This window comes from Epinephelus lanceolatus, chromosome 18 (genome assembly GCF_041903045.1).
Source record: "Epinephelus lanceolatus isolate andai-2023 chromosome 18, ASM4190304v1, whole genome shotgun sequence".
In the NCBI taxonomy this organism is placed as follows: domain Eukaryota; kingdom Metazoa; phylum Chordata; class Actinopteri; order Perciformes; family Serranidae; genus Epinephelus; species Epinephelus lanceolatus.
In genome coordinates this window covers 8,666,869-8,680,640 of record NC_135751.1, presented here as the reverse complement: position 1 = coordinate 8,680,640, position 13,772 = coordinate 8,666,869, and the positions used below count along the sequence as shown (strand labels likewise).

At 41.5% G+C, this 13,772-nt stretch overlaps 2 protein-coding genes across 2 annotated transcripts; both read left to right on the top strand.

The window, feature by feature from the left end:
• The first annotated feature begins 3,893 nt into the window (after nt 1-3,893).
• Nucleotides 3,894-6,952, top strand: LOC117268345 (keratin, type I cytoskeletal 50 kDa-like). Its single transcript, XM_078161442.1, has 7 exons — nt 3,894-4,346; nt 4,507-4,589; nt 4,744-4,900; nt 4,978-5,139; nt 5,403-5,528; nt 5,896-6,110; nt 6,798-6,952. Exons 1-7 carry the CDS (start codon nt 3,942-3,944, stop codon nt 6,850-6,852), a joined length of 1,203 nt encoding a protein of 400 aa, XP_078017568.1. The 5' UTR covers nt 3,894-3,941; the 3' UTR covers nt 6,853-6,952.
• A 3,094-nt stretch (nt 6,953-10,046) lies between these two features.
• On the top strand, nt 10,047-13,016 carry LOC117268348 (keratin, type I cytoskeletal 50 kDa-like). The gene is made up of 7 exons (XM_078161441.1): nt 10,047-10,501; nt 10,685-10,767; nt 10,917-11,073; nt 11,157-11,318; nt 11,548-11,673; nt 11,759-11,973; nt 12,864-13,016. Exons 1-7 carry the CDS (start codon nt 10,097-10,099, stop codon nt 12,916-12,918), a joined length of 1,203 nt encoding a protein of 400 aa, XP_078017567.1. The 5' UTR covers nt 10,047-10,096; the 3' UTR covers nt 12,919-13,016.
• Nucleotides 13,017-13,772: the final 756 nt, after the last annotated feature.

Here is a 13,772-nt window from a genome sequence, read left to right as displayed (position 1 = left end):
AATATCACCTACTTGGCAGAGGTCTGCAATCTCTGAGTGCTTTTCTAGTTTGTACTGTGGTCCTTTGAGTCCTGAAGCTTCCCAACCTGGAGATCAGGACCCGCCTGAGGAGTGACAAGATAGACTGAGGGGTCATTACTGAAAACTTGGGAACGTTTTTAACAATGTCTGTTTAAACTGTATAAAGCAGATTAGGAGCTAGGGAATGGATTATGTCAATGACGTCCCTTTCAAGTATAGTACAAATATATTGTGTTATGCTGGTTTGATATCTATAGACGAAAGCAAAGGAAGAGTCTTTATTTTAATTGGAGAAAAATCACAGTTTGGTTACCTGCATGATTTTTTCTGCATTTTATACAAGTTAGTTAAAAGTAAATAAGTAAAACATTTTTTTTTCCATAAAACTGTTCTCTCTCAGCTATTTCTCTCACCTTTGCTGTTTTCCTGTGAAACACTGGATGGTTTGATCTCTTCAGGGTTACAAAACTTAAACAAAATATGAGTCTTAAAGGTTAACGACACTTACATACACTTTATGTGAACAAGAGGACAAGCAGGCGAGTGCTCAAACCTAACCTGAGTTTAATTCTTAAATGTAAACAGACAAAAACAATTTAGTTCCATGAGTCTTTTCTTTAATGTCTCTCTGAGGACAGACCTGTGAGCTGTGTGGCATTTAAGGTCCCTGGGGCTCCATGTGGACTGACCAGACCGGACCATCTGTTCCCCCCATGGAACAGGAGCCTAGGTAAACAGGCCCATCAGGTGAGGCTCCATTCCTGCTCCTTCATCCATCAGGTGTGCACTGACAGCATGAAACTCACCATCAGGCTTCACTGACAGGAAGTCATAGAACACTTTGAAAGATGTTAATATTGTTTCTCTTACTACATTTTATTTTCTTTGTGATTTAACCATGTAAGTGTGCTTTATTACCAGCGGGACAGTGGGGGGGTATTTTCACCTTGTGAGTCTATGCGTGTTATCATGGCAAAATGTGGTCTTGGTGAGCAGGGACATAGCACCAAATGCTGGGCTCTATGCATAAACTGTGTCTCTCCTCATGTGCCTTTTAATTTTTTCTTTCCCTTTCCTTTCTTTCCTGTTTTGAAACCCTGATTTCCCTTTCTGGGGAAAATACATGACAGTGTACGTTGTTGCTTGAGCAGTATAAGCAATCACTCACTCAGCTCTAGCTGTGTTAAGAGACGAATAGCGCAGGGGCAGATAAAACCATTTTTTTACTTTAAAGGTAGGGTCTGGAGGATTTTCCAGTTGCTGTTTGTAAGCACACATTCAAATTCGGCCCCTCCTATCAGGCTCAACTCTCCCGGGTGTACAGAGCCCGGAGGTACGGAAGAAGGCTTCACAGAAGAGGTTCAGGCAAGGCTCGCGCCGGTGCATGCTTGGACACGGCACCTGCACTCTCTCATTGGCTGGGGAAATCTCCGCCCAGAAGCGGTCCGAGCTCACAAAAACATCAAAATACAGTTAAAGGGCAGGAGCTCTGCAAACAGAGTCACCACCACACATGAGTAGAAGCCCATAGGTGATGTTTAAGCAGGATTTCAGTTGTATATGTTTATATTTTGTTTTGTTTGAAAATCCTCCAGATCCTACCTTTAAGGTGTGAAAGTTCAGTCTTTCAACCCATTTATTCAGCCAATTTAAAGCTCTGGTGCCTTCAATTTGGCTTCCTACCCAGGCTGACGTGTCCTTTAACTATCTATGAGGTTCAAATTTCTAAGGTTGACAGACTGGAGAGACCGATGATCTCATTTGCCAAAAAGTAGCTTAGTTCAACATAGGGCTGCACGGAAAAGGCCCTCTGGAGCTCCCTGTGTCCAATCTTGAAGAGGAGTACATGTGCTCAGAAAGGACAATAACAGAATCCCCTGATCCATGTAAGTAGCCCAAACAGCTCTGCCACTCGCTACTGGAAGGAGGTGGACCCCTTCTGCAGCTACGCAACAGACAAAGTCAGCCCTGAACACAGGGACATTGTTGGGCATGTTCAACAAGGAAGAGGAGGCCTTGGCCTTGGAGGGAGCAGACCATCCTGGCACAAGGCACCGCCATGTCAGCGCCAAGGTCAAGGAGTTGTGCCAACAAGAGCAGGCAATGAGGTGCGCATAGGCAGTTACAGGCACAACAAGGACAGCGGATGTGGGGCATGGAAGCATCTCAAACCAGCTTCATAATACGAGCCACCTACGATGTCCTGCCACCTCTGAGGAACCTGAGCCAATAGTTCAGAGAGGACCCCATGTGCCACCTCTGCCCATTTCCAGCAAACCTAAAACAAATTCTGGTTTGCTGCAAGACAAGCCGGATGCAAGGTTGTTGACCTGGCGGCACAATCAGGTGCTGAAGTGTCTAGACAGACATAAATCAATGTCGTACCCCCTCTACCATTCTGCACTTGCAAGACAGTTTTGTAGGCAAAGGTGCAAAGCAATCCAAGGCCTGTACACTTAAATCACACAGCAGACAACTGGGAGAGGCACAAGACTGGAGGTTACTGGCAGATCTGAATCAGTCGCTATACTTTTAATCTCAACAAACCTCAGACCAGACCTTGTGCTTTGGCCTTCCTCACTGCAGCTCGAGCACACTGAGCTCACTGTGCCCACTGAGGATGCTGTGGGGAGGCTTGCAAACGCCAAAGCCTTAAGTATGCTGAGCTGGCAGCTGATGCTGAAAGTGAAGGTTTGCCCAGCTGAAGTTGGCTGCAGAGACTTTGTGGGCAAGTCAGCTACCAGGTTGCTTAAGGTCATGGGAATTCGAAGCAAAGCCCCACATCAACCCTCTCTAGCCCTGCAGAACATGCATTAACATTTTCCCTGCCAGGGTACTATTTTTAAGTTGCCAGCCACTGCCAGCATGTTAAGACCCACAGAATGATTTGTTCTATGAATATGTAAACAGTATATACATGAAACTAAAGAAAAGACCTTCTGTTTTTAAAACATTTAATTCTATCTTATTCCATTCATTTTTTATCAACACAAAGACAATCATTTTCAAATACAAAATCAACTTCACATTTACGTAGAAATACGTGGAAATTTACGTGGAAATGTGTCACTGTCATGGAGATCCAATTTTGTCCCAACAAACTTGTCTGCGTCCTTATCCAAATCGGATTAAGAATATAGATCGAAACAGGAAGTCTGAGTCCATACACATCTCCACGGCTTGTGCAACCATAATTTTTTTTCTGTCATAAATGATGGAAAATCTCGTCAACTGCAGGGATAGTGTTAACAACAGCAGGGACAGAAGGAGTAATTGAGAAGATAGATATGGTCCAGATATAAAAGGGCATTGATGAGTAAAGCAAGAAAAAAATAAATTAGGTTCAAATACTCATCAGTTTCACCACTTTAGGTTTATGAAATGTATTAAAAATTGCCTTTTGAGAAGTAAAAATCACTCTTTGCTTTCAGCACTCCCATCTTATAGAGATATTAACCTTTTAATTAGCTAAAGGAGAATTTTCTCAACTCCAAAAAATACTAACTTTAGACTCTCCTGCTGTCTTTGAATCTCTCTGTGGACAGAGCTGTGAGCTGTGAAGCATATGAGGTCTGACTGGATGTTTGGTCCTAGGGGCTCTCTGTGGACAGACAGGACTGGACAATCAGGTATAAAAAGCTGTCAGGCCCCTCTGAGATGTTGCCCAGAGGCCCTGGAGCTTATCTTAGAAGGGTTTGAATAGACTTTCTCTTTCAGATGAAGACCTACCCAACCTGCTGGACCTCACCTGCTCAGCTCAGACCCGTTGGCCTGACAGGTCAGCTGCACTGTCACTCTGGCATGTTTGGCATCCCAAATACTACAACGACCCCCCTCACCATTTTGAGGCATAAAAGGAGCTGCTGTCCCAGCACCTCTTCACTCTCCGCTCAGAGCCAACGACCATCCGACCAGCAGCCATGACCTCCTTCTCCAGCCGCAGCAGCTACATGTCCTCCCCCATGAGGAGCTCCATCTTGATGGTCCCTTCTATGTCCCAAAGAGTCAGCAGCATAGGAGCCGGCAGTGTGTACGGAGGCGCTGGAGGGTCTGGAGTCCGTGTGTCCAAGGCCTCCTTTGTTTCCTCTGCTGGTGCTGGCAGTGGCTTTAACTTGGCTGACGCAGTTGACGTGACTGTCAGCGAGAAAATCACCATGCAGAACCTCAACGACCGCCTGGCCACATACCTGGAAAAGGTGCGCAGTCTGGAGAAGGCCAATGCTGAACTGGAGCTGAAGATCAGACAGTTTCTGGAGAACAGAACCCTGCCAGACGCTCACAACTTCACCAGCTTCAATGTCCGCATCAAAGACCTCCAGGACAAGGTGAGAACAGAAACTTTTTAATCTTATGTTTTTGAACATTTTCATTGGAAGTATTTAGACTGATGATTTTTTGTGACAGGTATTGAAGTTTTTGGTTCTTCATTTTTTCACAAACCATCTGAACAAAGTTTTAATTTATATTTTTTTTTCAACATTTCAGATCAATCTTGCTGCTCGTGGAAACGCTGACCTCATTCTCGCTGTGGACAATGCCAAGCTGGCCACTGACGACTTCAAAGTCAAGTGAGTGTGAGACTTTGTGTCTTTTAACATCATATCACATGGTGAGAACACAACATAAAGTAATCTGATTCAATCTGTGTTTTTGTGAGCCCCTTCTTTGCAGTCATTTCAACATTCAGGTGATTTTATCTCATTCTTGCTTTTTTTCCCCCAGGTACGATAACGAGCTGGCCATGCGCCAAATGGTGGAAGCTGACATCGCCGGGCTGAAGAGGGTCATGCAAGAGCTGACCCTGAGTCGGGCTGACCTGGAGAAGCAGTTGGAGGGTCTGAGAGAAGAGCTGATCCATATGAAGAAGAACCACGAGGAGGTCAGACCACTAAAAACCAGACAGAGAGAGAAATAAAAACATAAAAAGACAGGAGTTTAACCAGTGTCTTCCTGCAGGATCTGCTGGCTCTGCGGGCCCAGGTTGGAGGTCAGGTGACCGTTGAGGTGGACGCTGCTCCTCAGGAGGACCTGTCCAATGTCCTGGCAGGAATCAGGGCACACTACGAAACTGTCACCAACAAGAACAACAGAGACCTTGAGTCCTGGTTCCAGGCCAAGGTGAGACCACAAAATCCAGTTTCATGCTCTGATTGAGATCACTGCTGCCCCTTTCTGTCCAAAACCTGCCAGAGTCACACTAGAACAACTTTTTGTTGATTAAGTTTTACAGGTTTTAGTTTTTAAGTTATTCCATATAGCTTTCATTCTATTTGGTCCTTAAGTTCTGCTTTCCAGTATGTTCAGCAGGTAACTGTACATCCAGTTGTTGTCTGATATCTTGATATTTGATCAATAACATAATTAATACTTGTGCTCCACAGACAGCTGACCTGAACAAAGACGTGGCTTTGAGCACTGAGACCCTGCAGACATCTAGATCTGAGATTGGAGATCTTAGAAGAACTCTTCAGACTCTGGAGATCAAACTGCAGGCTCAGATCAGCAAGGTAAGAGAACACTAACTACATATATATGTATGTGTATACATATATATATATATATATATATATATATATGTATATGTATATATGTATTTGTATGTGTGTGTATATATACTCAGCATATATATGGAATATAGTCTAAATACCGAGGAGTCCTTTTGCCTTTACTGCTGAGTTTGCCTCTGGCAAGTTTGGGCTTCCTCATTAATTTGAATGTAAAATGTTTAGTATTAAATTATTGTCTTACTATGAAGTCATACTGACAGTCACGCAGCTGACCTCAGCAAGGTAAGAAAACTAATTCTTTCAACCTCATTGAGTCATCTGTTGCTCTCTCTCTGACCTGACTGTCCTCCCTCTTCCTCCTGAACAGAAAGGAGCTCTGGAGGCAAGTCTCGCTGAGACCAGGACCCGCTACGCCAACATGCTGGCAGGTTACCAGAGGCAGGTGGAGGCTCTGGAGGAGCAGCTGGCCCAGCTGAGATCTGACCTGGAGAACCAGAAGATCATGTACGCTGACCTGTTGGACATCAAGACCAGACTGGAGCTGGAGATCGCCCAGTACAGGAGGCTGCTGGATGGAGAGAGGTGAGTGGAGGGAAATGTTCAATGAATTTAGAACATTTTCTCTGCCATTAACTCTTTCACACATGTTGTGTTAAGTGCACAAATACTCACAAAACATCTTAGCTTAGCATTTCAGCATGCAGAAGCTTATGGAAGTGTCTTTAGTTCTGTAGGTATTTGGTCATAAAGCAAAGTATTGGACAAATTCAAATTTTGACCTGATGATGGTGCTAGATAAAAAATCAGAGGATCTCCTAAGTTATTACACTTCCTCCTGATAAATGTGTAAACCACATTTCGTCACAATCCATTCAATGGTTGTTGAGATAGGTTAGTTTTGAACAAAGTGGTTTACAAACAGACATTTGCATCCATCACTGCTACTGCAGAACGGCTAAAAATACTAATACTAATAAAATTTTGCATCATAATTTAAACTTTAAATCTCATAGTTTTGGACAGAATTCAGAAAAACGGCATTTATTTATTGTAAAAACATATTTCCCATGAGATCAGCTTCTGATGACAATAACAAAACATATTATTTAATACTTACTAGGCTACTACACGATGTAAAAGTAGTTTCACTTACCCTTTCAAATATTACTAGTCTTGTTTTTCTTTTATAACAATAAGAAATCATTTTCAGTCTGATCATACTGAAATAATAAAAATGTCAAAATAAACTGTGATTTTTCTTTTCTGCAGCATCGCCACCATGGTGGTGTCCACCACAAAGGAAGAGATTTCCTCTGCAGAGTAGATCAGCAGCAGCAGTTAGACCAGAATCAAGCATCAGATGCTGTTATTGTAAACTGAGTCTGTCTGACATTCTTCAATAAAAAAAACAAAGTCTTACATAATGTCTGTGGTTCTTGTGTTTTTATTTCACATTGACAGATCAGAATCATCTCTGATGTGTAATTGAAAAGAAATAAACAAACAAAAAAATAAGAGATAAGACAAGAGAAGAGGATAATGGAAAAACATAATCGTGTTGTGAGGGTATGCTGAAAAAACTGTATTAACCTACTGCATTTTTCTATTTCATTATGTTAGTTTGGCAAAAGAAAAAACAACAAATTCTATAAAAAATATACATAAAGATATATATAATGATAATGTAAAAATGTATATGCATGCATGTATGTATATATAAAACAAATTTTTATTAATACATTTTAATATCAATAACCTGACAACAATTACCCGATTTTATACATCCAAAGAGCCTCTCTAAAAAAATAACTGATTGGTAACCAGTCTAACTGAGACAGGCCTTCATTTGACAAAATGTGTATATGGGTGGTTCCTCATCTACAGGTATCACCATGTCGCTTCGCCATGTTTGTCCAGTAGCCCGGATTGGACAAACAACATACTGGCTCTGGATAGGGCCATTTGTGTTTTCTAGTCAGCCACCACAGCTAGCAGTCTTGCTGCGGTGTGCAGCGTCAGGACAATAAAGTTTTCTTCAAATGAAACTGCTTTATTCATTGTTTATACCAGTTTTAATCACAGTGTCCATCGGGTTGGAGAGAAGAAGACCTTTGTGGATGATTCGGCTCCCACTATTAAACCTCCTGAACGTCTAGTTATCAGAAAAATATTTGGAGCCAGCTGGCAACAAGAGAAAGCCTACATCATAGACCTATACTCATAGGCTACCACAGGGCAAGTGCACCTGTCAAGCTATGCTCAAGGGGTTGACCATTTGAAAAATTAAGTTTGAGTTGGAATTTAACATGTGAATGTACAAAAAAAAGTGACACTTCTGTGAGTCTTCTATTTAGTCTTTCTGAGGACAGCTCTCAATCGATCAATCAGTTAATCAATTAATCAATTTTATTCATAAAGCCCAGTATCACATATTACAATTTGCCTCAGAGGGCTTTACAGCATACGGCATCCCTCTGTCCTTAGGACCCTCGCAGCGGATAAGGAAAAATCCCCCCAAAAAACCCTTTAACAGGAAAAAAATGGTAGAAATCCCTGTCAGCTATGTGGTGTGGAGGTCCTCGGGCTCCGTGTGGACTGACACCTGGAGCGACAGAAGTCCAAAGGGTGAACAGGCCCATCAGGTGAGGCTGCATTCCTGCCCCTTCATCCATCAAGTGTGCACTGACAGCATTACACTCATAACCAGGTGTCAACTTTCTCACTGAAAGATACAGCACTTAAAAACATGTTAACCCCTAAAGAGGTCAAAAAGTAGACCTGAGGGGCATGGCAAGATTCATTAAAAAAGGGGAAATAACATTTTCTCATAACATAAAACAATATTCTCATTCTTCTTTTCAAATGTTTCTCTTTTATTACCTCCGCCAAGGAGGTAATGTTTTTGCTGGCATTGGTCTGTTTGTCTGTTTGTTTGTCTGTTTGTTTGTTTGTTTGTTTGCAAAATAACTCAAAAAGTTCTGAGCAGATTTTGATGAAATTTTCATCCAAGGTGGATAATGGGACAAGATGATAAAATTTTGGTGGTGATCGGTTGAAGCAAAGTGGATAAAATAATAAATAAAGTCTATGGTATGACAGCCTCAGCAGCAATTCCAATTTCTAAAGACGCTGAAAATAGCGCCATCAGCACGTCTTGCTCTGCTTGCTAAATATTGTTGCAATTCTAAAGTTGAAATTAATGTTCTGTGTTGGAAAAAAAGAAAGTGAAAAATACAAAAAAACATTATATTCTGTGTTTGTACAAAATAAAAATGAAATAAATACACCACAGTGTCTCCATGGTGAAGGCATATATAACCTAATAATGATAGTGATGCAAATAACCTAATTGTGATGCAGGCTGCAAAATCTGATGCAGAGGGGGAGGGAATATCACCTACTTGGCGGAGGTCTGCACTCTCTGAGTGCTTTTCTAGTTTAGTTTGTGCTGTTTGTCTGTAAAACACTGGACAGTTTCACCACTTAAGGGCTCTAAAACCTATAAAATATTGCATCTTGAGAAGTCAAAATGATTCTTAAACCTTTGATAAGTAAAAATTGCTTCAGTTTAAAGGCTCACAAGCCAAATAATTCTCTAATTATCTAATTTTCTAAACAAAGGGAAGACCAGGAAAAAAATACATTTTTCTGTAACATGAAATAATATTCTGATTGTTTTCAGATGTTTCCCCTTTCTTTACTTTTTTTGTGAAACAGTCAAGTTTCAAGTTATTTTTTAATTTATGGCACTTAAAAAAAGTTAAACAGGTTTTGCTTTAAAAAAGCATACATATATGTTTACACATACAAGTATAAAGGTGCATAGACAAATAAAGCAAGTATAAAATAAATTAAGTTGATATACTCATCAGTTTCATCGTGTTAGGTCTATAAAATGAATTGTAAGAGTGGCCTCTTGAGAAGTAAAAATCTTTGATTTAAGTGCCCACAGCTTGTAGAAATATTAAACCTCTGATCGATAAACTTCGCTTGGGTTTAGGATCAGTATAGGATTTTTCATTGTAAATAACTAAACCAAAGAAAGACGAGCCATCAGAATGTGAAAACTGTGACCTTAGAATTCATTTTCAGTTATGTGACGACACATTTTGCATAAAATTGAATAGGGTTTTAAATAGTTTAATGAGCAAAAGGAGATTCTCCTGCTCTCTTTGAATCTCGCTGTGGACAGAGCTGTGGGCAGTGAAACATTTGAGGTCTGACTGGATGCCTGATCCTCAGGGCTTTGTGTGGACTGACAGGACCGCACCGTCAGGTACAAACAGCTGTCAGGCCCCTCTGAGATGTCACCCTGGAGCCTCTAGAAGAGTTGAAATAGACTTTCTCTTTCAGATGGAGACCCGCCGGACCTGCTGGACCTCACCTGTTCAGCTCAGACCGGTTTGCTCTCAGGGCCTCAGGGCTACACTGTGACATAGCTGACATGTTTGGCATCCCAACCTGACCCACTACCACACCCCCAGCCTGATTTTGAGGCATAAGAGGAGCTGCTGTCCCAGCACCTCTTCACTCTCCGCTCAGAGCCAACGACCAGCCGACCAGCAGCCATGACCTCCTTCTCCAGCCGCAGCAGCTACATGTCCTCCCCCATGAGGAGCTCCATCTTGATGGTCCCCTCTGTGTCCCAACGAGTCAGCAGCATAGGGGCCGGCAGTGTGTACGGAGGCGCTGGAGGGTCTGGAGTCCGTGTGTCCAAGGCCTCCTTTGTGTCCTCCACTGGTGCTGGCAGTGGCTTTAACTTGGCTGACGCAATCGACATGACTGTGAGCGAGAAAGCCACCATGCAGAACCTCAACGACCGCCTGGCCACATACCTGGAAAAGGTGCGCAGTCTGGAGAAGGCCAATGCTGAACTGGAGCTGAAGATCAGACAGTTTCTGGAGAACAGAACCCTGCCAGACGCTCACAACTTCACCAGCTTCAATGTCCGCATCAAAGACCTGCAGGACCAGGTGAGAACAGAAACTTAATAAGCCTTTGTTTTTGAATATTTTGATTGGAGGTATTTGAATTTAAAGTTTTATGATTTTAAATGTAACTCAAGCATATTTAAGGTTTATAAGGTTTATGAATTCTTCAGTTCCTTACGAAATCTGACCATTAATGTTTTAAGTTTAACTTTTTCAACTTTTCAGATTGAATTTGCTGCTCGTGGTAACGCTAACCTCATCCTTGCTGTGGACAACGCCAAGCTGGCCACCGACGACTTCAGAGTCAAGTGAGTGTGAGACTTTGTGTCTTTTAACATCATATCACATGTTGAGAACGCAACATAAAGTAATCTGATTCAATTTTTGTGAGCCCCTTCTTCCCAATCATTTCGACAATCAGATGAGTTTCTTGAACTCTGTCTTGTGTTTTTTTCAGGTATGATAATGAGCTGGCAATGCGTCAGTCAGTGGAGGCTGATATTGCTGGGCTGAAGGGGGTCCTGCAAGAGCTGACCCTGAGCCGGTCCGACCTGGAGATGCAACTGCAAGGTCTGAGAGACGAGCTGGCCCAACTGAAGAAGAACCACGAGGAGGTATGACCACTGAGACCAGACAAAAAAAGAAACAGAAATAAAAGGATAAAAATAACAGAAGTTTAACCAGTGTCTTCCTGCAGGATCTGCTGGCTCTGCGGGCCCACATGGGAGGTAAGGTGAATGTGGAGGTGGACGCGGCTCCTCAACAAGACCTGTCTGCTGTCTTGGCTGAAATCAGAGAACACTACGAGACCGTTGCCAACAAGAATCGCAGAGACCTGGAGTCATGGTTCCAAGCCAAGGTGAGACCACAAAGCCCTATTTTGTACTCTGAATGTGATCACTGCTGCCCCCTACTGTCCAAAACCGGCTCCATCTCAAGTCATACTACAACCACTTTTTGTTTTTTAAGTTCTATAAGTTTAAGTTTGGAAGTTTTATAGCTTTTTTTTTTTTTTTTTTTTTTTTTAAGTTAAGCTCTTCCGGGATGTTTAGCAGCTCAATAACATAATTAGCACTTGTGCTCCACAGACAGCTGACCTGAACAAAGACGTGGCTTCTAGCGCCGAGTACTTGCAGACGTCAAAGTCCGAGATCGGGGAGATCAGAAGAACTCTTCAGACTCTGGAGATCAAACTGCAGGCTCAGATCAGCAAGGTAAGAAAACTAATTCTTTCAACCTCATTGAGTCATCTGTTGCTCTCTCTCTGGCCTGACTGTCCTCCCTCTTCCTCCTGAACAGAAAGGAGCTCTGGAGGCAAGTCTCGCTGAGACCAGGACCCGCTACGCCAACATGCTGGCAGGTTACCAGAGGCAGGTGGAGGCTCTGGAGGAGCAGCTGGCCCAGCTGAGATCTGACCTGGAGAACCAGAAGATCATGTACGCTGACCTGTTGGACATCAAGACCAGACTGGAGCTGGAGATCGCCCAGTACAGGAGGCTGCTGGATGGAGAGAGGTGAGTGGAGGGAAATGTTCAATGAATTTAGAACATTTTCTCTGCCATTAACTCTTTCACACATGTTGTGTTAAGTGCACAAATACTCACAAAACATCTTAGCTTAGCATTTCAGCATGCAGAAGCTTATGGGAGTGTCTTTAGTTCTGTAGGTATTTGGTCATAAAGCAAAGTATTGGACAAATTCAAATGTTGACCTGATGATGGCGCTAGATGAAAAATCAGAGGATCTCCTAAGTTATTACACTTCCTCCTGATAAATGTGTAAACCACATTTCATCACATTCCATTCAATGGTTGTTGAAATAGGTTAATCTTGAACAAAGTGGTTGACAAACAGACATTTACATCCATCACTGCTATTGCAGCATGGCTAAAAATACTAATACCTATACAATTTTGCATCATAATTTAAACTTTAAATCTCATAGTTTTGGACAGAATTCAGATAAAGGCATTTATCAATCAATCAATCAATCAATTTTATTTATAAAGCCCAATATCACAAATCACAATTTGCCTCACAGGGCTTTACAGCATACAATATCCCTCTGTCTGGACCCTCACAGCGGATAAGGAAAAACTCCCCAAAAAAAACCCTTTAATGGGGGAAAAAAACGGTAGAAACCTCAGGAAGAGCAACTGAGGAGGGAGCGTATTCATTGTAAAAACACATATTTCCCATCAGATTAGCTTCTGATTACAAAAACAAAAAATATTGTTTCTTACTTATATACTAGCTACTAGATGATGTAAAAGTAGCTTCATTTAACTTGAAATATTACTAGTTTTGTTTTTCTTCTGATAAAAAATAAAAAAAATCATTTTCAGTTTCATCATACTGAAATAATAAAAATGTCAAAATAAACTGTGATTTTCCTTTTCTGCAGCATCGCCACCATGCTGGTGTCCACCACAAAGGAAGAGATTTCCTCTGCAAAGTAGATCAGCAGCAGCAGTTAGACCAGAATAAAGCATCAGATGCTGTTATTGTAAACTGAGTCTGTCTGACATTCTTCAATAAAAAACAAAGTCTTACATAATGTCTGTGGTTCTTGTGTTTTTATTTCACATTGACAGATCAGAATCATCTCTGATGTGTAATTGAAAAGAAATAAACAAACAAACAAAAAAAAATAAGCGATAAGACAAGAGAAGAGGATAATGGAAAAACATAATCGTGCTGTGAGGGTATATATATAAAACAAGCAAACAAAAAAAATAGGAAGAACATTTTGTAGACAAGAGAAGAAAATTTCTCATGAAACTGCACTGTGAATGCTGGATGTTGAAAAGCTGACACTAAACTGGATTGCTGGCTTTAAAGGATGAATAATGCCCATAAAATATGAACAATGTGGAATATTGGTTTGAAGGGAGGTTCTGCTGAAAGCATGAATAACTTTTGAAAACAAGACTTGAAAAATATTTGAAAAGTACATTTTTTTTATTAATATATTTTAATATCAATAACCCGATAACAACAACCTGATTTTATACATCCAAAGAACCCCTCTAAAAAATAACTGCTTGGGAACCAGTCTAACTGAGACAGGCCTTCATTTGTCAAAATGTGTATATGGGTGGTTCCTCATCTACAGGGATCACCATGTCGCTTCGCCATGTTTGTCCAGTAGCCCGGATTGGACAAACAACATACTGGCTCTGGATAGGGCCATTTGTGTTTTCTAGTCAGCCACCACAGCTAGCAGTCTTGCTGCGGTGTGCAGCGTCAGGACAATAAAGTTTTCTTCAAATGAAACTGCTTTATTCATTGTTTATACCAGTTTTAATCACAG